Genomic DNA, 24,238 nt, shown 5'->3' with positions numbered 1-24,238 from the left:
CAAATCGAGCAGGTGTCAGCAGGGAGGGACTGTAGAGGAAACGAGTGTTTTAGAATAACACCCATATGCCAGGCGGTGTCTTCACGGGAATAATATCCTAAATTGTCTTCAGAAAAGACATTTAGAGGAAGATGAAAACTTCCCCACGTCAGACGAGGACACCGGTGGGCTGTTGACAAATGGCGGGGTCAGACTGCCATCCTGCTGCTGTTTCTCAGGGATGCAAAAGTTATAAAATGTGACCATAAAACTTCTCCGAGAGACAGGAAAGAGCGACGCTGTGGCTGGGAGCGCCTTTTTTTTCCCAGATGGAAACAGACCTGAGGCTGGAGTCAAGCCTGTGGGTCGGCAACAAGAGATACCGGGCGGTGCTGACAGGCTGGCATTTCAAATGGACCGAGGTAGATAAGAAGAATCGCGATAAGAAAACAAGTAGGTGGCTCTCTACTCTGTGTAGCATATCAGTCGATCTCTATCTTCTGCTGAGAAAGTATATGCTCGTATTGAAATGACAGCAGCAGAAAAACATTCATAATGTTATTACGTTGCAGTGTTTCTTGTTTAGTTAACGTGAGTGGCAGTAATGAATGCACCCATTAAACTCACTGTTACTGCGCAACACTTGGTTAAAACCACAGTCTGTTTCCTATCAGCACGGAACTGGTATAAACAGGAGCGATGATTAACAAGACTTTCGTTGGATTAGCCCCAGAAACATCACGAACAAGAAAAACGTAAAAATATTTTTTGTTTATTTATTTTTTTATTTTATTTTATTGTTATTATTTTTATTACTTTTTTAAAATTATTTTTATTTTTGGCTGTTTCAGGGAGGGAGCGCTTTAATTAAGCCTATAGCTGCGTGTGAAAAACGTGAGGAACAAGTTGAACAGCACAAACATGAAACACAACTCGCTAAGACAGTTTACTGAAAACAAAGGCTTTAGAGAACACACACTCACAAGGCTCAGGGTTGTCCAGTGCCTCAAATTCCTAATTTCTTTGTCACCAACGGACACACACGTGCACACAAGGGGGATGACAGGGGTGTGAAAACAGAAATGTGTTCCTGGAATGTGTTTACACTGACGATGTCAGTTTTCATGACATCTGTTTGTTTTCTTTGACATATCACACAGTTGTGCATCCCATTTTTTTAAAACAACACAACATAACATAATGATAGATTGACCCAAAGAAGACACAAGGATGTTTCACGCGCTTTACACAAGCTGAATCCAAAATGAAAACTTTGGCTCCAAAACTGTCAGTAACAGACCTCTCTTAGGGCAGACATGACTTATTATACAGAGGTGTGACTAATAATATAGATGGTGGCCCCACTCCCTTTAGGTGTGCCGGTGAGCCATCAGCACACAAAGGGCCTTTTTCACAGCTGACATTTAGGCTTGTCATGGAAGGAAAATAACCAGTGTTATTAATATCGGTAACAATGGCTCTGTTCTATTTAAGTGTCCCCACAGTGTGACAGTGAGCCAGCATGAACAATACCAGGACCCTGAAGCTGAAGCGGCTAAACTGAATTCAGCTATGGCTTTATTATTTAAACTTTTCTAACTGTGAAATGTCAAAATGAGGGAGGTGTGCAGGCCTACCAGTGGTTAAAATAGTTTATTATCTGTATGCAAAGAAGCACGCTCACTGGCTTTTCACTGTTTGTCTGTTTGTGTGATTAAAGTTTCAGTACCTGTGGCGGAGGTGGTTGGAGTGGAGGACGGCTGGGTGGAGATCCTGCCCCAGAAGTCCGTAGAGGACAAAGAGAAAGACTTCACAGGTGAGTTCTCCTGTGAGACTCTCAGGTGTCACAAACCCAATACAAGGTCACAGTCAGCGCTCAAGTAAGTAACAACACAGCCTGAAGCACTGCACGTCTTTTTGCTGTTAACGCTGAGATGAGAACGCTTTTTAATAATTAACACACAAGTGCTTTACACATTAGTTTGACAGTTCAGTCAAATACGTGCCTGCAAACTCCCCAACCTCCCACATTTCAACTGTTGATATTGTGGTTTAACAGCATGGTTTCCTTTTCTCTATCTATCTTCCACCCATAGTTTTCTATGTGAAGCGCAGCAGCAGTGGGGGCTCTCCAGGGTTGCTATGGAGACTGGGCCGGACCCAGTTCAGCTGTCCTAGTCGGGTCCTCAGAGACCAGTGGACAAAACACCTAAGAACTGCTCTCAAAACTCACAGTAAGGGTGGATAATAAGAGAAGGCACTAAACTGAAATTACAACTCTGAATATGATTTGACTGTTATTTTCCAGTCCTCTTTCAGCTGCATGTCAGAGTTTGCTGCTCTCGCCAACTTGTGATGTTTTAAATGTGTCTTTCAGGCCCTTTACGCCCACATAAACTGTTGGTGTTTATCAACCCCTATGGAGGAAAGAAGAAAGGAAGAAAGATCTACCATTCTGTGGTTGCCCCTCTGTTTGAGCTGGCTGGTATCAGTTCTCATGTAATCGGTAAAAATCAGCAAAATTGTGCAATATTTCCTGTCCTTTGTCTGTTTCGAGAAACATTTAATTAGTAACCGATGCTTGACACTCCTCTAAGTGAAAGGTTATCTCTGACAGGTGGCCTTAAACCAACCCACTTAATTTCAAAAATGATTATTGAAACAGATTTGCAGTGTGCATGTAATTGTGTGTTGTTTAGTGACTGAGCGGGCGAACCAGGCCAGAGACCACCTCCTGAAGAAAGACCTGACAGGCTTTGACGGGTAAGAGCTAGTGTGAACACTGCAGTGCGAGAGCATTGTCGCATCTAATCTCACTGGGAGGTGTTTTCATAACAGAGACGCTTGTGTTTGTTTATAACAGTGTGGTGTGTGTGGGTGGGGATGGCATGTTCAGTGAAATACTTCACGGTTTGATTGGGCGGACGCAACAAGAGGCAGGCCTTTGTGAGAATGATCCTGCTGTTACTTTACAGCCTTGCCCGCTTCATATTGGCATCATCCCTGCAGGTAATGGCACTGATATTAAGAATTTATAAGCTGACTGGAGTTAGATTTAGAGCTGTGATACACACACCCTGTTGTACTGTATCTGCCGCAGGTTCTACAGACTGTGTGTGTTATGCCACAGTGGGAGTCATCGACCCTGTTACTTCAGCTTTGCACATAATCATCGGTGAGGAGGTGTTCCCAATAAAGTAAAACACTCTTTAATCATCATTTGTTCAGTTTTAGAAATCAACACCTTAATAATAAACCTAAATTATTTTGTCAACTTTGAGCTCTCTGTTTCCCCACAATGCCTTGCAGGAGACTCTCAGCCTTTGGATGTGTGTACAGTTCATCACGCCTCCACTCTGGTGCGCTACTCTGTGTCTCTGGTGGGTTATGGCTTCTATGGGGATGTGCTGGCTGAGAGTGAAAAACATCGCTGGATGGGACCTCTCAGATACGACTATTCAGGTTTGTACTGCTGATGATTCATCTGCTTGTGTAATTCTATTATATGCTGTTAGATTATCTGCACTTATTTTAGCTGCTGAATAAAATTAATCCTGAAACTGTCTGTCTATCTTTGTGTGACACCTGCTTCTTTTCGTCTAACATTTTGTGTAACAAAACCACATTCCCCCAAGTGTGTTCTTTTTTTAAAATGCTGTGTACACTGCATTTTCAGCTAACCTAATTGCTCTCCTTTGCCCACAGGCACAGTGGTGTACCTGAGCAACAGAAGCTATGTAGGCATAGTTCAGTACCTACCAGCAGACCCACTGCTCTCCAGCCCTAGAGATAAAACACGCTGCCTTTCAGGGTAAAACGCCAACTACTCACACAAAATTACACAGAAAGGCTGTACACACTGTACAATGAATAATTAACACAAAAAGACTCTCAAAAAAAGAAAGTAAAGAAAAATACACCATGCACTCTAGATTATACTCTGATACACATTTTGTGATGTGGGTCTGTTTTAACAGCATAAAACTTTCAAACCGTCTGGGTGTGTGGGAGTGTTATCTACCGGGCAGTGTTTTTTTTAAGGAAAATGGGACTCATATATTCATTCAAGAAATGATGAAAGGTTGTTACATTTTTTTTGTTATTAATCTTGCTCCCAGTCTCCCTGTGAGTCCTCACTCTCACCGCTTTTAATGAGAAAGAGGGAAAGTGTCCCCGGGGAGCATGATCATTATTATTCAAGCACTGGTGAAATGGGTCAAATTCGCATTTGTAACTGCTACCACCTGCAGCGGGGACTCAGTTGTTGGGTGTACCTTAAGGAGGGTAGAAACCATGGCAAGAGGAATTTGATCTAGATGAAAGGTGAGCCTCTGTGTACAGTGCCTCTTGTCTTTGTCTGAGGTGACTGTCAGCAACTGGTTTATGTGATGCTTTTATGACTGGGTCTGAAGGTGGAGGAGCATGTTGCTTCAAAAAACTCATTGTGTTGTGTGTGTGTGTGTGTGTGTGGGTGTGTCTGTATTTGTGTGTGTGTAGGTGCAGTGTGTGCTCCAGAAGCACAGAAAGACTATTTCCCCACTCCTCAGATTCAGGATCCCTGTCCAGTTCCCACTTCAGCCTGTATAGTAGTGACTCAGAAGGTAATAAAAAAGACACGCATGAAAGTTCTGTGTTTTTGTTTTGTATATTTTAACCCATTGAACACAACATTTTCACCACCCAGCTTTTTCGGCTTGTGACCCCTTAAAATGAAGCTATATCTAATTGCAACCCCTCATCAGGTTTTTCACAACAGTGTCAAATTTTCCTTCTAAGATTATTTTATTTGAATTAATTATACAGTGCTGCAACATTATCCAGAACCCAGAAAGAAACAAGGAGAGATTAGAAAAAAAAACAAAAAAAAACCCACTTCTGGTTTTAGTTAGCAGTGCTGACTAAGAAGTGAACCCTTTGGATTTTTGAAAAATGCTAGCATTGTCTCTTTTTGTCTCTCCAGGTGAGTGGGTTAGTGTGGAGGGCAAGTTCAGGTGTGTGTCTCTGACTTGTATGTCCAGCTCGTGTCCCAAGAGTCCTCAGGGCCTCTCTCCGTCCGCTCACCTGGCAGACGGAACAGGGGACCTCATTCTGGTGTGGGACGCTCACCCGCTGAGCTTCCTCAAGTTCCTCTACAGGCACACGAGCACACAGGACCAGGTAAGGGCACTTTTGTATTAAAAACAAAGCTGGACTAGGAAGTTTGAAATTTGCCTGACTGAATGCCTCACTGTTTTTCAGTTTGACCTGCCGTTTGTGGAGGTCCACCGTGTAAAGGCTGTCCGTTTCTCCCTCCCTTCTGGCAAGGAGGAGGAAGCGTACGAGGAGATTGCGGGACAGAGTGGTGAGACACATGAAGTGGAGAGAGGATACCTGGAGACTGTGAGCAGGAGTGGCTCTCGGCAGCACTTGGCAGAGAGAAGCGAGGGCCGAGAAACAACAAACGAGCAGAAAGCAACGGCCCCTTTCCTGTGTGGCCTGTGCTGCAGTAAATCTCCGTCTGTGTCAGTGTGGAACTGCGACGGAGAGATTCTGCCCTTTACCGAGATCTTCTGCAGGTAAGGGGGTACAAGCAGGCATATTTTGTATAATGTCATACCACATCATCCTCCTACTGTTATCACATGTCAGTTTTTAACTGCGTTCACTTCCTCTCTCAGGATTCACGGCCAGTTGGTGCGTCTGTATGCCAGGGGCATTGAGGATGGCTCAGCCATGCACGACTGCAGTGAGGACAGTGACAAGTGTGAAAGAAGATGCATCCTAAACAAATAGTCTCACCTATGAGAGAAAGAATGAGACTTGCAGCCAAAGAGTTCCTAATATTTCAGGTGCTTTTCTAGGTTTTCTCATTACAATAAAGAAAAATGATTATTTATTCTTAAATAAGCATGTGTTTGTGGAATACGTCTCCTTAAAACACTATTAAAAGACTTGCTAAATAATACACTTATCTGTGGTGCAGGTTTTTTCTGCACCTATTTAAACCAGTACTGTGTACCATGTGTGTGTATGCAGTTGTTGTTCTGTACATTTTATTCATGGTCACTTGAGCTTCCAGAGAAGAAAGTCATGGCAAATGCCAACAGAAGTTAAAAGACAAAAAACATCTTTATACAATAAAAAGACTGACCTGACTCTCTTCATTCTTTATTGTTGTCATCATTAGTTAAGCAGTGCACTTCTTTGAAATAAGAGCAGTAACAGCTTTTTGTTGGACATAATCAATTTTGCAGTAGGAACTATTATTGCATATAGTAAATGTTTACAACACACGTAAGAACCAATGCAACAGTCCCAGAGGAGAAACTGTTTAAACAAATGTTCGTCTTTGCTGCGTTTCCCACGGCCCTCCAAGCACTGGCAGGATTGAGTGGTGTGTTATTAGTCGGAGTGTGTGAGTGTTTATGTGTATGTGTGTGTGTGTGTGTGTGTGTGTGTGTGTGTGTGTGTTTGTGTGTGTGTGTGTGTGTGTGTGTTTCCAGCTAGGCCACGCACCTGGTAGAGACAGACATAGGTAATAAGAAACAATATCAATCTAGTGCAGGAAGGAGAAGTACATCTTATTTAAAAGCAAAGTGAAGTTTAGAATGTTAAAACACATTCATACATTGTGAGAGATGAATCTGTAGCAAAATGCTATTGACAGTTATTTAGTTTTGATTTGAATTTAGCTCAAAACACCTACCTGGAAGTTGTTCTTACCTGAAGCAGGACATTTAAATGTGTTTCATTTGAGACTGAGTGAAACCTGTTCTTACAAACCAGACCAACAAGTCCTCCTAGTACAGTATTAACACTACTTAGTGCTGTTGCTTTATGTGCATCACACTCACTGTCATGGTTCAGAGATGACCATAAACACTGGCAGGATGCACATAACAAGCTTATATTCTTAACATTCGAGTGAGTTTAAATATCAACCTCCCTACATAGCATATAGGTAATTGGATCTGACAAGAATCAATCATGTAGGTTGAGATTTTCCTGCTCTAAAAGTCTCATATGTCCTGAGGCCAAGGTATTAGGTGTGGTTAATGCTGTTTAAAAAAGAAAAAAAAAAAGACAGAAGAGTGAACAATGATTTATTTAGAAATGTAAAATTTACAAGTGCACACTCAAATCAGGCCACTACATTTATGTTTATCTCCACATCCATTCTTGTATGATTAGGGATAAAAGCAGTGGTTTTCTTTTGCACATGCAGACGAAATCAAACAATGGTACACAAGTGAAAGATTGTAGTAAACTTTATTGTCTGTAAACTTTGTTACGCTTCTGTGTTCATGAGTGTGTGTGCACGTGTGTGACAGAGGGCATCATGTTGTGTGGGGCTGCACCCACTTGTATGTTCCCTCATAGCGGAATCCCACCTTCTTCACAAGCTCATCTGCCTCATTTGGACCGCGACTATGAACACAGCAAATATAAGACAGGAAGAAGAAAAAATCATTTTAAAGGGTAATGTGCATCACATGTTTATTTCTGTCTCAGAAGTCAGATTTTACCTTCCATATATGTACGGTATGGGGTGTGTCTTCTCCCCCTCTATTTGGTGAAGAAGGGGGGTAAAGATCCTCCAGGCCTCCCGCAACTCATCACTGTGACAGGAAGAGGAACAGCTCAGGTCAAAAAGCACCACATTAAAACGAAATGGGAAGACAGTTAACTACAACAGTAAATAGTAAATACAGTACAGTAAATACAGTAAATTTCACTACCAACCTGCGGACAAAGTGCATCTGATTTCCACAGAAGACGTCCAGTATCAGTCTCTCGTAAGCATCTGGGAGCTTCACATTCTAGAGGAAGAGGAAGACTACATGCATGGATGCTGGATAATTGTATAAAATGTTAGATACTGTAAGATGTTTCAGTTTTTTGTTCACCCTGTGTATACTCCTCTGTAGAATGAGGATGACATCATGATGACTTGAATCAGTAACATATTATACTTGGTTTATAACATATTGTACTGCAGTGAGTAGCTATAGGAAACACACTTATATCTGCTTACAACTACATTATAGTGTGTTATAAACCATTAGTTGAAAGTTTATACACTGCTTATTATAAAAGTGATGTATTATATCATATCATATCATATCATATTAGTCAATTATTAGGTGACCAACATTAACACTATCACTGTCACTTGAGACGTTGAATATCTAACTTTTGAGTAATATGGTGTGATCAAACATACATACATATGAGTCACCATGGGTTCTTATGGGTTAAGAGGCAAGTTAACTTAATGCTCTGACAGTACAAGTATTTCAAGACCTATATGATGGACCACATTGGATACTTGTAATCGGGGTGAGTCTGCAGCACCTTGTATCTGCTCTTGTAGGTGAGGTCCAGTTCAGTCTCTTCTGGGCTGAAGTAAACCCCTGGCCTCTTGGTCATCATCTTCAGGTAAATGGCTTCGTCTGGCTGCACCCGCACCACCAGTTCGTTCCTCTGACAGCGTTCGCCAAAGATGTCTCCTGGCACGTCAGTGAACTGCAGACGCACTTCTGCCTTCCGCTCATTCAGCGCTTTACCGCAGCGCAGAATGAAAGGAACTCCTGATGTGTGGGTGAATGGTGTAAGGACAGATATGAAGGGTGGAAAAATACGACACAGAAAAAATCAGAGGAGCTCCCATAAAATGGACAACAAACAGATATGTGAGAAAGAAGGAGAGATAAAGAAATTGTTTTGCCTCACCATCCCATCTTTCATTCTGAACGTAGAGCACTGCAGTGGCAAAAGTTGGTGTGCAGGAGCCTTTTGGTACAGTGGGGTCGTCAAGGTAACCCAGCTTGGACTGGCCCTCTCCCTCAGGGTCGCCCACGTACTGGCCGAGCACCACATCTGACGCTGCAACAGGAGCTATGCACTTCAAAACCTTCACCTAAAGCACATATATAGGACAATAGCATTGCAATGATATGGATCATCTTGTCATTGGAAAAAAATGTACAATCACATGTTGTTCAATCACTGGTGCTACCTTTTCATCCCTCACATCATCAGGGCTGGTGGAGGCAGGTTTCTCCATTGCAACCAAACAGAGCATCTGGAGGAGATGGTTCTGCATGACATCTCTATTAGACACAAGACGAAAGAGCTGGGATCAGGGCAAGCGAAGGCTCTAGTGAAATGACAACATTGTATCCAGTGTTGTCACATTTATCTGAATGTACTGTCTCTCACCGAATGATACCAAAGTTGTCAAAGTATCCTCCACGGCCCTGAGTGCCAAAAGGCTCCTTAAAGGTGAGAACCACACAGGCCACACTGTTCCTGTTCCATATAGGTCCAAAGATGCGATTTCCAAACCTGGAAGTGAGAGTGTAAAATTTCCTCTGTTACAATGTTAAGGTTTATACCAGTGGTAAACTACTTGAAAATGTGTGTGTATGGAGTGTTACCTGAGCACCATGAGGTTCTGGACCATCTCTTTGCCCAGGTAGTGGTCTATGCGGTAGATCTGGTCCTCCGTGTACAGGCCAGCGAGGTGGGAAGACAGCTCCTGTGAGCTCTGGAGGTCACGCCCGAATGGCTTCTCAACAATGAGCCTGTTCCAGCCCCTGTTTTATGAAAGTAGCTGATCAGAACCATGTGATCAAATGGCATGTTAACCTTTGTTTCTATGGACTGGAAAATAACGTACTTGCTGCCCATGCAGTGGCCCCTGATGTTTGTGCTGACATGGTGGTAGACGGTGGGTGGCAGAGCCAGGTAGAAGAGTCGGTTGGCGTCGGTTCCCCCGGGCAGAGATGACAGATGGGCGTCGAGTTGGTCAAAGGAGCTGCCGTCATCGTACTTGCCGCTCAGGTAGGAGTTCTTCCTGAAGAAGGTTGAGAGACACTCACTCTCTTCATCAGTGACCTAAAGGAAATGTTGGATAATGATTCCTGAAAACACACACAAAACAATCAGTAATCTTGTGTCAGACAGCCAACGAGGAGCCTCAGATGTGCTACCTTCATATGAGGCAGACATGCAGTCTTGATGTCCTCAATGGTCAGGTTAGACCGGGCGAAACCCACAAAGTATGTGTTATCTGGTAGGAGGCCATCTCTGAATAACCACCTAAAGAGGGAACAAGAGTCAAAAGCAGTGATCCAGAACACCAGCTGGAGGGGGGGGGGTCAAACTCCTCAGAACACAAAGTGGACAAACAGCTTTAAATCAGCTCTGTCTTCATCGAGTGTATGAGCAGCAATTTTCTACTCACCATAGAGTTGGATAGATCTTCTTTTTAGCTAGATCTCCCTGTGCAAATAAAACACACAGAAAAAGAGCTGTGATCATGAACCTCTAGTTATAATCACTGTGGCTGTAAATCAATCAAGAGTCCAAAGATTAAGTAAACTTTAAAAATAAGCTGTCACAGTGATGAGTAAGTGGAGTGAGTAGATCTGTTGAGTAATGTGAGAAATCAACAACCAGAGAGACACTGAAAGAACTTTCAACACACCATACAGAGCTCTGCAATGTGTGAGACTTCATGTAATGTTTAAATAGATTAAAAACAGAAAAAACAAACAAGTACAACAGATAAAAACAACTAGCTTTTGGAACTTGTGCCAGACTCAAGGCCAAGAACAGCCTAACAAAATATTTTTGCACCAAAATTATCCCCTTCTTTCAATGCTCGACAAAGGAAAGAGTAGATGCAGCACATTTCAGCTAACATATGCTCACTCCCTGGCTCACATTCTCTGATCTCCACACACAATATTCCCCAGTGAATTGTTCTCCTGTGAGGCTTTGTGGCACCTCTGTCATGCCTATCACTTCAAACATTCCTCTCAAACTGTTTTTTTTTCCTCCACAATTTGAAATTTAATACAAAGAGAAATATAGATGGATGGAATGGCCTCAGCCTCAAAACAATTAGCTGACTTTCACCACAGCACTTTCTGAACTCTTGAAACAGAAACAAACATTTCTAGAGATCTTTATCAAGTTGTGTTAAAAGGAAATCAAATTTTAGAACAGAGGAAACTGTGGTTATTTATGTCATGTTGTAAAAAGTTCAAAGGTTGTACTCACAGAGGCTCCCAAGATGATAAATATGTGTGTGTTGGAATGGCTGGACTGCTCCTCTCCATAGAGCTCCTTCCTGAGCTGTCCAAACACCTCAGAGCGAGTTAAAGGCTCAGTGCTCATCTTCGTGCCCATCTGTTATCCCTACTGTGGTCACTCTCATTTCCCTGTGGCTACATGTCACACAGGCTAAGTATGGTGAAATTTCAATTGTCATCCTTGCCTTGCAGAAATACTCAGTAGGTTAATGCTGCCCCCTATTGTTGCAAAGAAAAAATACCTTTATGTCACAGCTTCCTTGTACTTTGTAATGTAGATACCCACTATTCTCCAGCCTGAATAGTCCAGCAGGTTGGGAGTATAATACTCCCACCATGAAATCAAATTAGCAAATTCCATCAGATCAGGTTTGGCTGCCTAGAAAAAATCCTGCCCATTCACTTTAACTCACAAATCAGGTTGATTCAGACTTTTCAGGCTGAAACAACTGGTAGGAATGTTCCTTGCTCATAAACCACTCCTTGGACAAATGTTGTGCAAACATTAACTGTGACTGTTGCCTAGAGAGCTCTTATCGTTACACAACCTCTGTCATGACATTTCTCACAGTGTTGTAAAATTGATGCGTTTCCATGCAGGGAACTACATGCCACTCTGGCTCTAAATCCAAATGATTTAATGTGTGTAATCGCAGCGAGGACTCATGAGTAAATCATTCTTTCAGGATGTGGTACACTTGGTAAATCATTATTGAAAATTACTGGGCTAAAACATAAAAAAATTCTAGCCCTAACATGAGATTAGTACTATACGCATGCACTAGTAATTAACTTCAGAAATGTTTTCTGGATAATCATGATGATTTTTAAAAATGAACATTGCTGTAATATAAACCATTCATCTGACACAACAAAATAGGATTTTTATTAAAAACAAAATAAAACAGACATCTCTTACTCTTATGTAAGACTTGTGCATATTGTCACATTTTGTCAGACAAAAAAAAAAAAAAGTCACTAAATAGAGTGGAGTGTAGAGATTATTACAGTTCACAGCCATGATCAAGCTGCAACTCCTGCCTGCAAAGTCCACACTCTGGATATCCCCAACCACCTTCAAATGTCTTTCCTGAGTTTCCATCATAAATAAATTTAAAACAAGTTCAGGTCAACCTGAGCTTCTTCAACAGATGTGACTGTGCCTTCATCTTTATTTATCCACTCAGTGCAGCCAAATCCCTCAAGGTCCACAGCATGAAGTCCTTCTGGATCAATGTGGAGTTGGCTCCTCAGGGCTGAGTCCGAGGAAGGGTGCACATGGTGCCAGAGGTCACCTGATGGGCATACTCTGAGGTCAGCTGAAGGTCCAGTGCTGGTAGAGATCAGCAGCATTACAGTAGTCCATCTGAATCTGGTCTCCTTTCAACTGTAAACATTTCCCACTGCTGGGATTCTTCAGAAGATTTTCCTGGAGAATAGCATCAGAAACAAAGTGAACCACTACAGAGGCCCAAATATTATATATATAAATATATAATACTTATTTATTCAGCATAGAATAGCTAAAGAAATTCTAGGAAATACCTTAACCCTAACCCTTATCATTCTCATGTCTATCTAGCTCAGCAAAACTGGAAACGGGGGGGAAACCTCTTGAGGTCATTAATGAATAGGTTATATCTTAAAATCTATACAAAAACCCACATCAAAGACAACAGTGGTGATTTTATCAGTTTCTGGAGGCTTTGCTGGTTGTCCGTCAGACAAGACCTTCAGAGTCACAAAGCCTATGTTTTCCCTTGTTTCCCGTGTTTATGCTAAGCTAACTAGCAGTAACCCAGCTGAAGCCCTCTATTCAGCAGACAGATGATAGCGATATCAGTATTGTCCTCTAACTCTTGGCAAGGAGGCAAAGCGTAAGTGTATTTCACAAAATGTTAAACTTTTTCTTTAAGGTCATCCCCAAGTGCTCCTCACCTCTGTAAAGACCCACTCCTGTTGCGGTGACAAACTGGTGCCCTTCCCCTTCAGCTGGCAGAGCTGGATCTTCACCTGCTCTGGCTGGGGAGTGGCATGAAGACACAGCTGCTTTCCAATGTTATGACGCAGCTCCTTATGACTTGTATATTCGAAGTACTAGAGGAGACATTCATCCGATTAGAGACCATACTTCACGAGAGAGCATCAAATTATCTTCAGTTCTTAATTCTATAAGAGTAAGTCAGTGTACCTGGTTGCCTCCCATGTTGTGACACTGGTACATGATCACAGGTTTATCTCCTATGTTGTTCTCTCCTACATCCAGACAGGTTTGAGATCCTGAGTTTCGAATCTGGTGCAAACACAGAGGCACAATAACAGTAAGATACAGCTGCAGTTATGCAACCTGTGAGGTGTGTTACATCATTGATATCCACATACAGACAAAGGGAATCACGACTTACTGCTCCAAACTTTTCTGGTGTTAAGTCTGGAACAAAGGCCTCTGGGTAGACTGTGTTTAAGTACCAGGTGAAGTTCTTGCACTGCAGCCTCTCTCTTAGTTTCAAACGATCAGAGATATCTCCGTACTTATGCTGTAAAAGTGAAGTTGGAGTATAAATTCTGCATTGAAGTATAAATTTCTAATAAAAAATGTGGGAGAGGGGAGGTGAGGCAAACTGACCTCACTGGCCATAACTGCAGCATTCTTGTTACGGCGATAGTAGATCTTCTTGTAGTCATCCATCCAGACCTCGGCCAGGCGCACCTGGTTGCGAGTGATGACCTCAGTGCCCTTGGGGAAGGTATGGGGGCTCTTGGTGCGGAAGACATGGCCCACCACAGAGCAAGGGATGATCTCTAGCTGACCCCCACACTGCCACACCTGTGAATCACATTTGACACAAGTAGCACTTCAGACTTTAACTTGATAATAAGAGGAAGACTTATCGAGTAATATGTGGAGCTGGAGAAATTTGGATAAAGAGACTGACCCTGAATGACATCTCCACATTTTCACCACCCCAGATCTCCATCTTGTCATCGTATGTTCCAATGTGTTCAAAGTACTTCTTTGAGATTGAGAAAAGACCTCCAGCAAAAGTAGGTGTTCTGAAAATTTCACAGGCAGGTACAAAAAGCTTTAGCCACTTAAATCATTCAGGTTTCTAAGTGAAGTGGAAATAATCCTTCTTACTTTACAGGGTAGGTTTCGTCCTTGCGCAGCTTCTTTGCATCCTCTGGGATTACCTCCCAGCCAAAAGTCAAGCTCCAATCGAAGTTGCCTCGGTTGAAAGCGCGGTTAGTGGCCACAGGCTTGTGAAACTGAAAGGAGTTGAGGTCAATGGTGCTGATCTCAGGACTAACCACAGCAGTGGGTTCTTCAACAATGCGTGCCAACAGGGGCTCGAGCCAACTGTGGAAACACTCACCTAAGCAGCAGAGGAAGAGGAGAGAAATCTTCATATTTCCTTCTTAATCTCTGTCACATAAAAATGTTGTTACTGCCAACAATCAGTGTTAAGGTGTAGAGAGTTATGATGTGTCATAGCTTGGCTACATGAGAATGCTGGCATCACATTTACCAGATATTTTTGTCCTAGGTGACAATTATTTGGTACATGTTTGCAACAGTATTGCCTGTGATGAGAGTAAAGTCATGAAATATAAGTACATATAAGTACAGAACTGTTAATGTAGATGGATCTGACACTGACCATGCAGGTAAAGGAAAACTGCAGGTATGAATGTAAATCAACATAAGTACAACATAAATAAAGAATAGAACTGTGATTCCACAAATAAAATTGATTATGTGCCTCAAATCAGGTACTCTCTAACCGCAGGTACATCTTCTGTCCTAATACAGAAGAATGTCTCAAGCATGCTATAATTAATCACTCTCTAATATGTTGTGCCTGTAAAATATATTTTATACGATGTAATGGTTTATTCAGTACCATGAGAAAGTGGAGATGGTAAATTGTACTAAAACACTGATAAATAATGGATGGATGGCTCTTAATACTGTATTAGTTGAAATAATTCTGGTTATCATTTTAGTCAAAATCTTGCAGCTGTAATAATGTGTAAACAAAATATTCAGAGAATCACTTTCTTGCAGCAGTATAAATATGTACATTTTTAGTAGGGATAGAAAACAACACATTAACCCCTAACTCTGGCAGTGCTATTGATTGACAATATGCCACACACAGCTACTTAACATGGCCATTCTGGGGCCTGGGTATTGTTATTGTTGTGTGTGTGTGTGTGTGTGTGTGTGTGTGTGTTTTCTCACAGTGTGCGTCAAGGAAGGTAAGAATTTCTCCCTGAGCGATACTGGCACCCAGCAGCCTGGCTGTTATGAGGCCCTTCCTCTCAGGCTGCCTCACTACGTGGACGATCTTCAGCTGACGTACATGCTCCTCCAGCTGGTTCTTCAGGTGCTCTGCAGAGATGAAACTATATTATTGTGACTGTCTCAACTCGTCTTCGAAAACATTGGCTCAGGTAAGCTCCGGTGGCTGAGGTTCTCCTTGCTGCAGCGGTGTTACACTCTGATTTACAGATGCAACAGATTTTGCTTTGAATCTTATCTAACAGTGATGCTGCGTTTGGTCAAAGGAAAATTATTTTCAGCCTGGAATTAAGAATAGCACCTCGCTGCACCACAGAAGAAAAAGTCAAGACATTCATATTCAAATTTGAGAGCCCACTACCAGAACAAAAGGCAATGAAGTGGAAACATTGCTGGTAAAACTGGGTCACACTTCCCTTCGAAGAGCATTTATGACCACAGTGCACACGGTGCAGATCTGTGTCTGTCTCAGTGAAGCCACCAACCACATGTCTTAAACATTATGAAGTTTCGCTGCTAAAAAAGGGGAAGGGGAAGGGGAAGTTGTACAGTAGAAAACGTGTAAATAGGGTCAGGGTAACAGCACATTAGCTCATGACAGACATAATGACTGAAGAGTGTTCTGGCTGTGTGGCTGTGTATACAACTTATTCTAACCAATTAGTCATTTTTATACATGCTGTTCTCTGTAAGGCTTGTCAGGCTTGTGTTGCAGTTGATATTTAGCTGTTAGAACAGCAGCTTTTAAATAGAAAACTGATGAATTATTAAGACAATAGAGAACACGTTTTTCTGTTAATCACTGTAAGTGCATCTACTGTGATTGAACTTTTTTAAGGCATTTACACCAATTCTAGTTCACTTTTGCTACAAGTACTGACATGATGTGACACCAAATATTAACTAGTATTGCTTGAAACACTGCAGTAACACTGGCTCGCATTTTGAATAAAAGTTGGTTATAAAGGCTGAAAAGAATGCCTTTTTTCCATCCATGTATTGTAACAAGCATTTACAGACAAGACTTAGACACATGGACTACATGTGTGACATTTCCCAAAAGTGAAGCATCATCTATTGGCAAATACTTAGCATTTCAAGTCATAGCGCTTAACATGACGGATTATAAAACACTTTCCTATGCAAAACATCCTGTATTATATGACGGTTTTTCTGTTATCATAACTGTGGTGTCACTACTGTCAACTCTCACTGAAGCGGAGGCGCCTTCATAGGGTTTGATGGTCTGCGTTTCTCTATTGTTAAGTTGAAGCCACCGCTGCAATTTGTATTTCACTGTACCGTAGAGTTGTGGACATACGCGTGGTAAAGCACACAGGGGCGTTCTCTTTTATGACACTGTTGACTCTGTTGTCTGATTAAACATGTAGCTCAGTAGACATCTCTAGTGCTATTTGCAGAACCCCACCTGTCTGCTAATGTGTGTGAGTGCTGCTAAAAATCACAAGTGAATGCCGCTCTATGTTATCTTATTAAACCTCACTTCTAACTGTGGCTGGAATGCTGCCCTAAAAACTCTGAAGGTCAATGTAACTAATAAATGACTTATAACTTCTTCTAAGTTTGTGCTCTGCAGCTATTCTCTGCGTAGATCATATTTAGAAAAATAACCCACATGAACTTCCTGCCGATGTCTTTCTGTGTTGTTTAAAAATGTCTCATCACTGTCTAACTTTTCTATGAAGTATGTCCTGGTTACACTAATTGCAATTATCAGTACCAAACAAAGAAGTTTCTTTTTATGCATTAAATACATTTTCAACGTTGGTGTCACAATAAAGTTCTAAGTCTATGTTAAATTAAACATTATGAATGAATTATCTGTGCCTTTCTACTATTCTATGCTGTTTTTTCTTTCCTGCAATGCACCACTTATAGTTATCTACCTCTGCTGCTTGTATGTGAAATGTTATTTGCATTAATTTAACTGGAACTTAAACTTCTAACCACTCAGTAGGTCTCCTGTTACCAGTCCCACTGAGCCTACGCATTTCTTCCTCATTCATGTGGCTGATAAAGAGCAGAAATAAGAAAGAGTATAGTGATAAAACTGACTGTTATCCAGCTCCTAAATAAGGTCTATTATATTCTGCTATCTGTGAGTTTTTGGCTGTGTTTGGTCATGAGTGTGTACCTGCAGTACTGGCGTCATCTACCAAGATAATCTCTTTGAGCAGGATGGCAGGAGATGTGTACAGAACACTGTAGACCGTCCTGAGGAGGGTGGACCAGGCTTCATTGTGGAAGACTATAATAACACTGGTGGTGGGCAGAGGAGGGCAACGGCGAAACTTCCTCTCCACGCACCTGAGCGAGGTGAGCCATGTCAAAACAGAAAGAGAGGCAGACAGACAGTATGAGAAAAGAGACAGCATGTGTGCTAGAATGAGAGGCATATCTGATGAAATGAAAGTCACAGAAGGTCCTACAGAGCCACGTATAACAGCCCATTGTTTGCGCACATTAAGGCCTGCTCACACTTTCAATAGCCCAATGTGCAAACAATTATAAACAGCCAGCTTGTTGAAAAGCCACTTGAAAGCTCTGTGGGATAAATAGTTCAAAGGCCTATCAAGCTTGTGACGCGTTTGCATGTCACACTAGATAAACATGTACAGGGAGTGAAAATGTTTACAACAACACAGATAGTGCCTCTGTGTCAGTTATCAAGGATACTGACGAGCATGCTGCTGCACTATACTCAATTTCTGTGGTTACATTCAGATTAGCTTGGTTTTCCAGGTAGTGGTGAGCTCAATATGAAAATACATATAAATAATATACCACCCTCAGCGTGACCCCAACTAAGATGCAGGGTATTATCTGGCCTGCTGTGTAGATGTCAGCAAACGTGTTGGAAAAACAGTGACGAGTACAAACTATCTCAAATTACTAAGAGAACATGCTCTTACTCTGGAGGCCTCGTGTCTTCCCCAAGGCTACGGCTGAGCGAGATACGGTCGCTGGCAAACTGGTTGAAACAGTGCCGCGTCATGCCCTCCTCCTTCTCCTTCTCCTCCTCTGGGGACATGTGGTCTTTTTGAAATGCATTCCCATCAGCCCCGGGGCTTCCGGGGTCCTGTGGTGGTCTTTCCAGGTGAGGCTTGAGTTCAGCCTGCGTGTAGAAGCCAGCGGGGCAGTTAGCATCCTGGGTGCTCTGCTCCTGTGCCGGTGGTGGCTGCGGAGCTCTGATCTGGAAGCCAATGTTGTTGACGGCCTCCCGGACCATGACCATCACCTTGTCCCCCTTGTCCACAAGCTCTTGAAACCAGGGGTCCCCGGCAGGCGAGGAGCCGACATCCCTCTGAAGAACCACCAGGGCCACCATGAACAGAGTCCCCCCGAGGACCACCAGTTTCAGAGGAGACATGCGCCGGCGCAGAAACAGCCGCATGTTTCAAAAGCTGTGTGGCTGCCAAGGCTGTTAAAAACAGAAAAAACAAAACTAATTCCTCAGAAACTGGCTGTGAAATGTTTGTGAACGTCACCTAATGGTTTCAACCAAGCTCTGTAAAAATACTTCATTCACCTTTACTCTTGATACACTCACTGAGTTATTCCTGTGGTGAAAAAGAAGATAAGCAAGAGAGAAAACATCTTAAACCAGTTTGTGTGTCTCTGCGACTGTCATAGCAGCAGGTAAATCTAGTCAACCCCGCTCCTCCTCCCTCTCCGTCTCTTTAGGAGACAGTCCCACAGGGCAGGTGGAGAGAGCAGGGGAGGAGGAGAGCGAGAACAAACACACCACACCTCTTAGTACACACCTGAATCCACCTGCACCGGCCACGGTCCTCCAGGACCCACGTGGCAGCAGGTGGGCTGCGACACTGCTAGCTTAACCTGCAACTCCCACACCAGTTAATAAGTGACACAAAAAACTGGCTTGTTTAGACACCTGCTCCAAAGACACCTCACCAGTAATGATCAGCTGTCATCTGCTACAGGAAGTAGGGTTTGCTACGTGGAGCATGACGTGACTATAGGTACACCCTGCCCTGGCACAATAACTGTTTCCTGCTGAGTGAAAGAGGATATCATTGCTATGTAGGACATCTGCATGTCCTTAGGTGATCACTGTTCAGTTAGAGACTCACTCTTACTTGGTCATAATTAATTTACTCTATTCTCAAGCCTCCTTCATAAGTGATTCAAGAGGACACTCTGTGGTGTCCCACAGAAGGGGCAAGAACCACAGTGCACTGTACAGCTGTCTCTCATGGGCAACCAGTTAGTCCAGTTTCTTGTCACCACTGTTAGGACAAAGGAGGTGGAGGAAAAGTATTCCATCACTAACTTCCACAATTATGTCGATTATGTGTGGGCAAAATCTGAATTGACTGCCAAATACCATAACGTCCCATCAAGCCAAACTTTAGGAATCCAAGGAGGGACTAATAGTGTTTGTCAGGATTATAATTTAACAAACTGAGAAATACTCACACTTCTCAACGGCTTGGTATAACATGAAGCACAAACTGTGGCTAATAAGATGCTGAGAACTAGAAAATCCAGTTAAAATGAAAGAGGAACAGTTGGTTGCTGACATCCTGCTTTCATTCAGTCTGTGTACAGCCATTCAAAGCTCTTAACGTCAAAAGCAGAGACCATGTCTTAACTCTACAAACCACCTACTGACAGTTAAAAAATTAAAACCGGACACTCGGTTTCACAAATGACACCGAGACGCTGCTGAGAGACGAATATTAATGGGCTTCTACCTCTTCAAAACGCTGCCACTTACCTAAGATTGTCGAGCAGTTGTCGACTACACCTGTTCCGCTTATCTTGGTGTTTCTTTATTTGTGAGGAAACTTGCCAAACGAGCACGCTTCGGGTCTTTCAGTCTCGAGAAGTTGTCAAACTGCAGTTTTGAGCGCACTAGGATGCCGCAGTCCCGTGGCCTCCAGACTTTTCCTTTGAACCGAACAGGTGCCATTTGTTGAAATGATTAGTTAGAGTCCCCTGCTGGCCGCGTGCGTCTATTAAAACTGACTTAGTTCCGTGCCGCACGTTAAAGGCGACTTTCACTGACTACAGAGCGCTCCTGTGTTTAAATAGACAATGTGACGTAAATGAGGGAAAATAACACAATGACTTACTATACTATAAAATTAAATAAAAAGGGAACAAAAAAAAAAAAAAACTCTGCACATTGATTAATTTTAAAACATTGTGCAGATAAAATGCAGCTACCACAGGTATATATATATATATATATACGTGTGTGTGTGTGTGTGTACTTGTAGCATTATACACGTTACAGGTCCCTGTATCATGAGCCTATTATAGTAACATTACTGCTTTTTCATCAGGGATTAGGAGGAATTTATGTCGCTTAATTAATGTTCAGCATAGAGTGCTGTAAGTGAACATTGCCATTACCTCAACAGAAATCCATTATTCATGTGCAAGCAATTAAATACTCTCTCTTGTATCACCCTCTTGAAACTGTAGACTGATTTATTCAGAAAAGGAGAAGGAGGCGTCTCTCAGGTTACTGTCACAGGGAGAAATCTTGATTGCAGGCTGCTGATTGACTTGGGATCTAAATTAAAGCCAGACTAAAGCAACAACACTAAGCTCGCCAAAGCTGTGTTGTGAAGTCAACTGTGTGAAAGAAAGAATGAACTCACTCTTGAATGTCAGTCCAGTGTTTTGTTTTTGCAAATATTCACTGAACGTTTCTAAAAACAGCAGTTAATCATGAATATGTTTCAGTGTGTTTTATAATTTATTCCTCTCACCACAGCTTAATAGGAACAAATTGGAGGTACAGTAGGTGGTGCTCTAGTTCCATCTTTATGAACTCTTAGTGTCATTTACTGTAGAGATCTGTGAGAATCCACAGGAACTAAACACAATCAATGCAAAAACAGCCATTTATTAATTTCTTATCCAAGGGGAAATGAATCAAATGAGTCATTGCACTATTTCTTAACCTCTGACGCTTTTTGAAGGAAAATACAACAGTGTCTTGTTGACCTTTCATTTTAAGGACAGAGAGAGAGAGACAAGCAGAAGTGAGGATCTTTTTTGTAGCCTGTGAAGGCAACAATTTTAAGCTCAGACAGAAAAGTGAGCATATCAACACAAGTGTAAAGCTTGTCTAAATGTAAAATACTCCTTCACTTTACAGCAAACATGAAGTTTAATCAATTTGGCCTCTAATACAATGATTCAACTCCTTCCTCAGTACCAAAGGCAATGTAAAGAGTGGTTTCCTCAGTAGTAGTTTCACTGTGGGCAAAAATATTTATATTACATTACATTCATATGATTATTGTTTCAAACAACTAATTTTTGGGGGTTACAAGCCTCCATGTGCCAAATACAACCAGCTAGTGTCAAATACTGTAGAGTAAAGTTGTGAATATTGGTCCATGAACTAGGCGGACCTTGGAACTGCATAATCTCAAGGCAATACTTGTGAGCAGATGGAGAATTCCTGCATACAGCTGATCCTGAAACGGTCAGGAAACCAGTTTACGTTCAAACGTTCAAACACAATCCAAAATATATACGTTTCTAAGCTTTTGCTTATTCCGGTTGGAATGAAATCAGTCAAAATCACAGTCCAGTAAAAGGCGCAGTAGACATAATTCTCTTCAAATGATCATTTTGACACGAGAAATCAGGAATGGACACACAACTCTGAAATAATATAAAACATGCCTTGCAGCAACCAGTTTGGCAAGAAAGCATTGTCATACAGTATCATAAAAACCTCACAGTGAAAAGTTACAGTATGCCCCTTTATAGATAAAGATCAGCATTCAGTTATGTGTGCTCACACCCTACACACGCGCGCGCACACACATACCCATACACACATACAAACTGCACTCACACACACTCATATAAAATGTTTCATAACAGTTCAACAATCTCTCTTCAGTACCGTGATACTAACGCAACTGTTCTTCCTTAGTTTTCGTACTTCTTGTTTTTGGCTTGAACCAAAAATACATTGCAGAGAGCAAGTAATCAATCGCACATTTCAGTGAACCACAAACAGCCTCGTGTCCAGACTGTGGCTGATCACAGGCTGGAAGAAACAAAGAAGGCCCTGATAAGAAATACAGAAGTCCAAGCAAACAAAGTTTGTTGTGAGTGTTTTCTATCTGCGTATGAGTGTGCGTGTGTGTGCAGGTGTGTGTGTGTGTGTGTTTGTGTGTTATCCTTCACGAATGAATCCACAGCAAAAAAAAAAAGAAAGAAAAAGTGTTCGTCCCTATCAACGACAGTGATGTTACCGTGGCCTTTGCTGTCAAAAGATGAATAAATTACTTAAGGTTTCTGCACATTTGAACAGAATCATTAGTGTGTGTTTCATATCAAACATTTGTTCTTTGGTCATTGTCATCCTTCATCTTGTCCTTGCATATTTTCTTTTAAGTAACATAGTTTTTTTTTATATGTATATATATTTTTTGTACAAGGTCATCACAAAAATCCATCTGCACAAAAATAAATAATGACTCCAGATGAAATACTTGTACTATTGCTCATAAACACAAGCATAGCCACTTCCGTCCTAAGGCAACTGGGCTTCGTGATCTCTCGAGCAGCTTGGGAAAAAAAAGCCTTCAAAACATGAACAGCGTCCTACGTGTGCACGTCTGATTACGTGACGACATAACAGACAGGCCGAGCTCGTCTCTGTCGACTGTCTCCTGTCCCCGGTGTGTTGGCACCGCGCTTTTCGGTGCTCATCGCCGAGCTGACCACTCAGTCTCTCTGCTAGTCTCTTGTCTTGTCTGTGCAGCGGGAGTCCCTCTACAGGTTGGCCCTGGTCTGTCGTTAACTGCCCGGGGGACCACTGGTAAGGAAGTAAGTGGTCATCTCCCCCTTCCCCTTCACCTTGACAACGCCTCTACAGTCCAGCTGGTATCCATTGTTGACCAACACGTGGTACAAATCTGTGGTCACCTAAAAGAGGACACAGACATTTGACACCCAAGATGTGAGACACTCAACCCTGCCCAGGAGAAACACTATCAGTCCCTATCACATTGGATAATATCCAGGAAGCACTATGAAAGGGGGATAACATGAAAAATGGACGTTTAAAGAGGAGTGCATTTAATACAAGATGAGAGCAAAACAGATTTATAGTACTTATCTGTTAGCACTGAATCAAATACTTCAGCAGACAATTGACAAAAAAATATGTCACAGCTATTTTGCTGCTTGGTTTAAGTCATTTATCAAACACAAATGTTCAGTCACTAGTTTCAGCTTATCAAATGTGAGGATTTGTTATTTTTCTCTGTTTCACATCATTCACTTTTGATTTTGGACTTAGTTCATTATGTACTACAACTAGACACAACATGCTATTTCATGATTGCGCTTCAGACTATGGGGAATTTGAGATAAGATAATCCCCACAGAGAGGAAATTTACAGATGAAGGCCATTTTTCACTATTTCTAAAAATTTAACAGACTAAATGATTAACCAATACATCAAAAAATAACTAGAACTGAAACAATTAGTTGATTTATCAACTAATCAATTGAAAGACAATTACTGGCAAATATTCTGAGAACAGATTGATTGTTTCAATTGTCTAAACAAGCAAAAATGGCATATATTCTCATGTTCTAGCAAAACTGAATATCTTTGGTTTTGTAATGTTGGTTAGACAGATATCTGATGGACATTTTTCTCCATTTACATTTCCTATAATAAAAATTAAGCAGTTTAAGAAAAACATTAAGAACATTAAGAAAAAAACAAATGACAGTGGAAATAATCATTAGTTGCAGCCATGCTGGTTGTGCACTATTTAGAGGGCATTTGCAGTAACTCATGCTGTACAACAGATGGCAGCACAGTTCTGACTGTAATCT

The 24,238-nt window shown here is 41.8% G+C and overlaps 4 protein-coding genes across 8 annotated transcripts in view; 1 reads left to right on the top strand and 3 right to left on the bottom strand.

Moving 5' to 3' along the window:
- Window positions 1-19: 19 nt before the first annotated feature.
- Window positions 20-6,113, top strand: zgc:158263 (ceramide kinase family protein). 2 transcript variants are annotated; one of them, XM_051071202.1, is made up of 13 exons: window positions 20-432; window positions 1,700-1,795; window positions 2,076-2,213; window positions 2,357-2,485; window positions 2,679-2,742; window positions 2,843-2,988; window positions 3,080-3,154; window positions 3,289-3,441; window positions 3,685-3,790; window positions 4,477-4,580; window positions 4,940-5,136; window positions 5,284-5,534; window positions 5,637-6,113. In XM_051071202.1, the coding sequence occupies exons 1-13, from the start codon at window positions 309-311 to the stop codon at window positions 5,749-5,751; spliced, it is 1,698 nt and encodes a 565-aa protein (XP_050927159.1). In that variant the 5' UTR covers window positions 20-308; the 3' UTR covers window positions 5,752-6,113. The 2 variants fall into 2 exon arrangements, with proteins under 2 accessions (XP_050927159.1, XP_018521570.1); XM_018666054.2 differs by having other exon boundaries at window positions 25-432; window positions 5,218-5,534.
- A 1,095-nt stretch (window positions 6,114-7,208) lies between these two features.
- On the bottom strand, window positions 7,209-11,198 carry LOC108876501 (glucose-6-phosphate 1-dehydrogenase). The gene is made up of 12 exons (XM_018666055.2): window positions 11,029-11,198; window positions 10,208-10,245; window positions 9,954-10,062; window positions 9,641-9,858; window positions 9,399-9,557; window positions 9,181-9,306; window positions 8,978-9,071; window positions 8,692-8,878; window positions 8,314-8,549; window positions 7,702-7,778; window positions 7,485-7,577; window positions 7,209-7,386 (listed from the first exon to the last, which is right to left on the bottom strand). Exons 1-12 carry the CDS (start codon window positions 11,155-11,157, stop codon window positions 7,296-7,298), a joined length of 1,557 nt encoding a protein of 518 aa, XP_018521571.1. The 5' UTR covers window positions 11,158-11,198; the 3' UTR covers window positions 7,209-7,295.
- Window positions 11,199-11,924: 726 nt separating this feature from the next.
- galnt6 (UDP-N-acetyl-alpha-D-galactosamine:polypeptide N-acetylgalactosaminyltransferase 6 (GalNAc-T6)) lies at window positions 11,925-20,402 on the bottom strand. 4 transcript variants are annotated; one of them, XM_018666052.2, is made up of 11 exons: window positions 20,126-20,402; window positions 18,297-18,805; window positions 17,519-17,691; window positions 15,304-15,453; window positions 14,200-14,434; window positions 13,997-14,114; window positions 13,687-13,887; window positions 13,466-13,597; window positions 13,252-13,353; window positions 12,999-13,157; window positions 11,925-12,489 (listed from the first exon to the last, which is right to left on the bottom strand). In XM_018666052.2, the coding sequence occupies exons 2-11, from the start codon at window positions 18,776-18,778 to the stop codon at window positions 12,376-12,378; spliced, it is 1,866 nt and encodes a 621-aa protein (XP_018521568.1). In that variant the 5' UTR covers window positions 18,779-18,805; window positions 20,126-20,402; the 3' UTR covers window positions 11,925-12,375. The 4 variants fall into 4 exon arrangements, with proteins under 4 accessions (XP_018521568.1, XP_050927158.1, XP_050927157.1 ...); XM_051071201.1 differs by lacking the exon at window positions 20,126-20,402 and adding an exon at window positions 19,825-19,844; XM_051071200.1 differs by lacking the exon at window positions 20,126-20,402 and adding an exon at window positions 19,149-19,296.
- An 843-nt stretch (window positions 20,403-21,245) lies between these two features.
- LOC108876515 (adenylate cyclase type 6) overlaps window positions 21,246-24,238 on the bottom strand; it is a 32,109-nt gene continuing 29,116 nt past the window's right edge. Inside the window, exon 23 of the mRNA XM_018666077.2 lies at window positions 21,246-23,313. Within this exon, the coding sequence (XP_018521593.1) occupies window positions 23,185-23,313 (129 nt within the window). The 3' untranslated portion in view covers window positions 21,246-23,184. The remainder of the gene's footprint in view (window positions 23,314-24,238) is intronic.

This window comes from Lates calcarifer, linkage group LG6 (genome assembly GCF_001640805.2).
Source record: "Lates calcarifer isolate ASB-BC8 linkage group LG6, TLL_Latcal_v3, whole genome shotgun sequence".
Lineage (NCBI taxonomy): Eukaryota > Metazoa > Chordata > Actinopteri > Centropomidae > Lates > Lates calcarifer.
Note: the sequence above shows the minus strand (reverse complement) of the source record. Positions and strands in the feature narration are given on the sequence as shown.

What these genes read in the sequence shown, in the direction of transcription:
- zgc:158263 (XM_018666054.2), top strand. Translation starts at nt 309, where the DNA reads ATGGAAACAGACCTGAGGCTGGAGTCAAGCCTGTGGGTCGGCAACAAG. An exon ending in GACCTGACAGGCTTTGACGG is followed by an intron (nt 2,743 to 2,842) that starts GTAAGAGCTAGT and finishes TGTTTATAACAG; the next exon opens with TGTGGTGTGTGTGGGTGGGG. An exon ending in TTTACCGAGATCTTCTGCAG is followed by an intron (nt 5,535 to 5,636) that starts GTAAGGGGGTAC and finishes TTCCTCTCTCAG; the next exon opens with GATTCACGGCCAGTTGGTGC.
- LOC108876501 (XM_018666055.2), bottom strand. Translation starts at nt 11,157, where the DNA reads ATGGGCACGAAGATGAGCACTGAGCCTTTAACTCGCTCTGAGGTGTTT. An exon ending in TTATCATCTTGGGAGCCTCT is followed by an intron (nt 10,246 to 11,028) that starts GTGAGTACAACC and finishes TTATTTGCACAG; the next exon opens with GGAGATCTAGCTAAAAAGAA. An exon ending in GGCCACTGCATGGGCAGCAA is followed by an intron (nt 9,558 to 9,640) that starts GTACGTTATTTT and finishes TTCATAAAACAG; the next exon opens with GGGCTGGAACAGGCTCATTG.
- galnt6 (XM_018666052.2), bottom strand. Translation starts at nt 18,778, where the DNA reads ATGCGGCTGTTTCTGCGCCGGCGCATGTCTCCTCTGAAACTGGTGGTC. An exon ending in ATGTGGAGATGTCATTCAGG is followed by an intron (nt 13,888 to 13,996) that starts GTCAGTCTCTTT and finishes TGTGATTCACAG; the next exon opens with GTGTGGCAGTGTGGGGGTCA. An exon ending in AGGAGTGGGTCTTTACAGAG is followed by an intron (nt 12,490 to 12,998) that starts GTGAGGAGCACT and finishes GCTATTCTCCAG; the next exon opens with GAAAATCTTCTGAAGAATCC.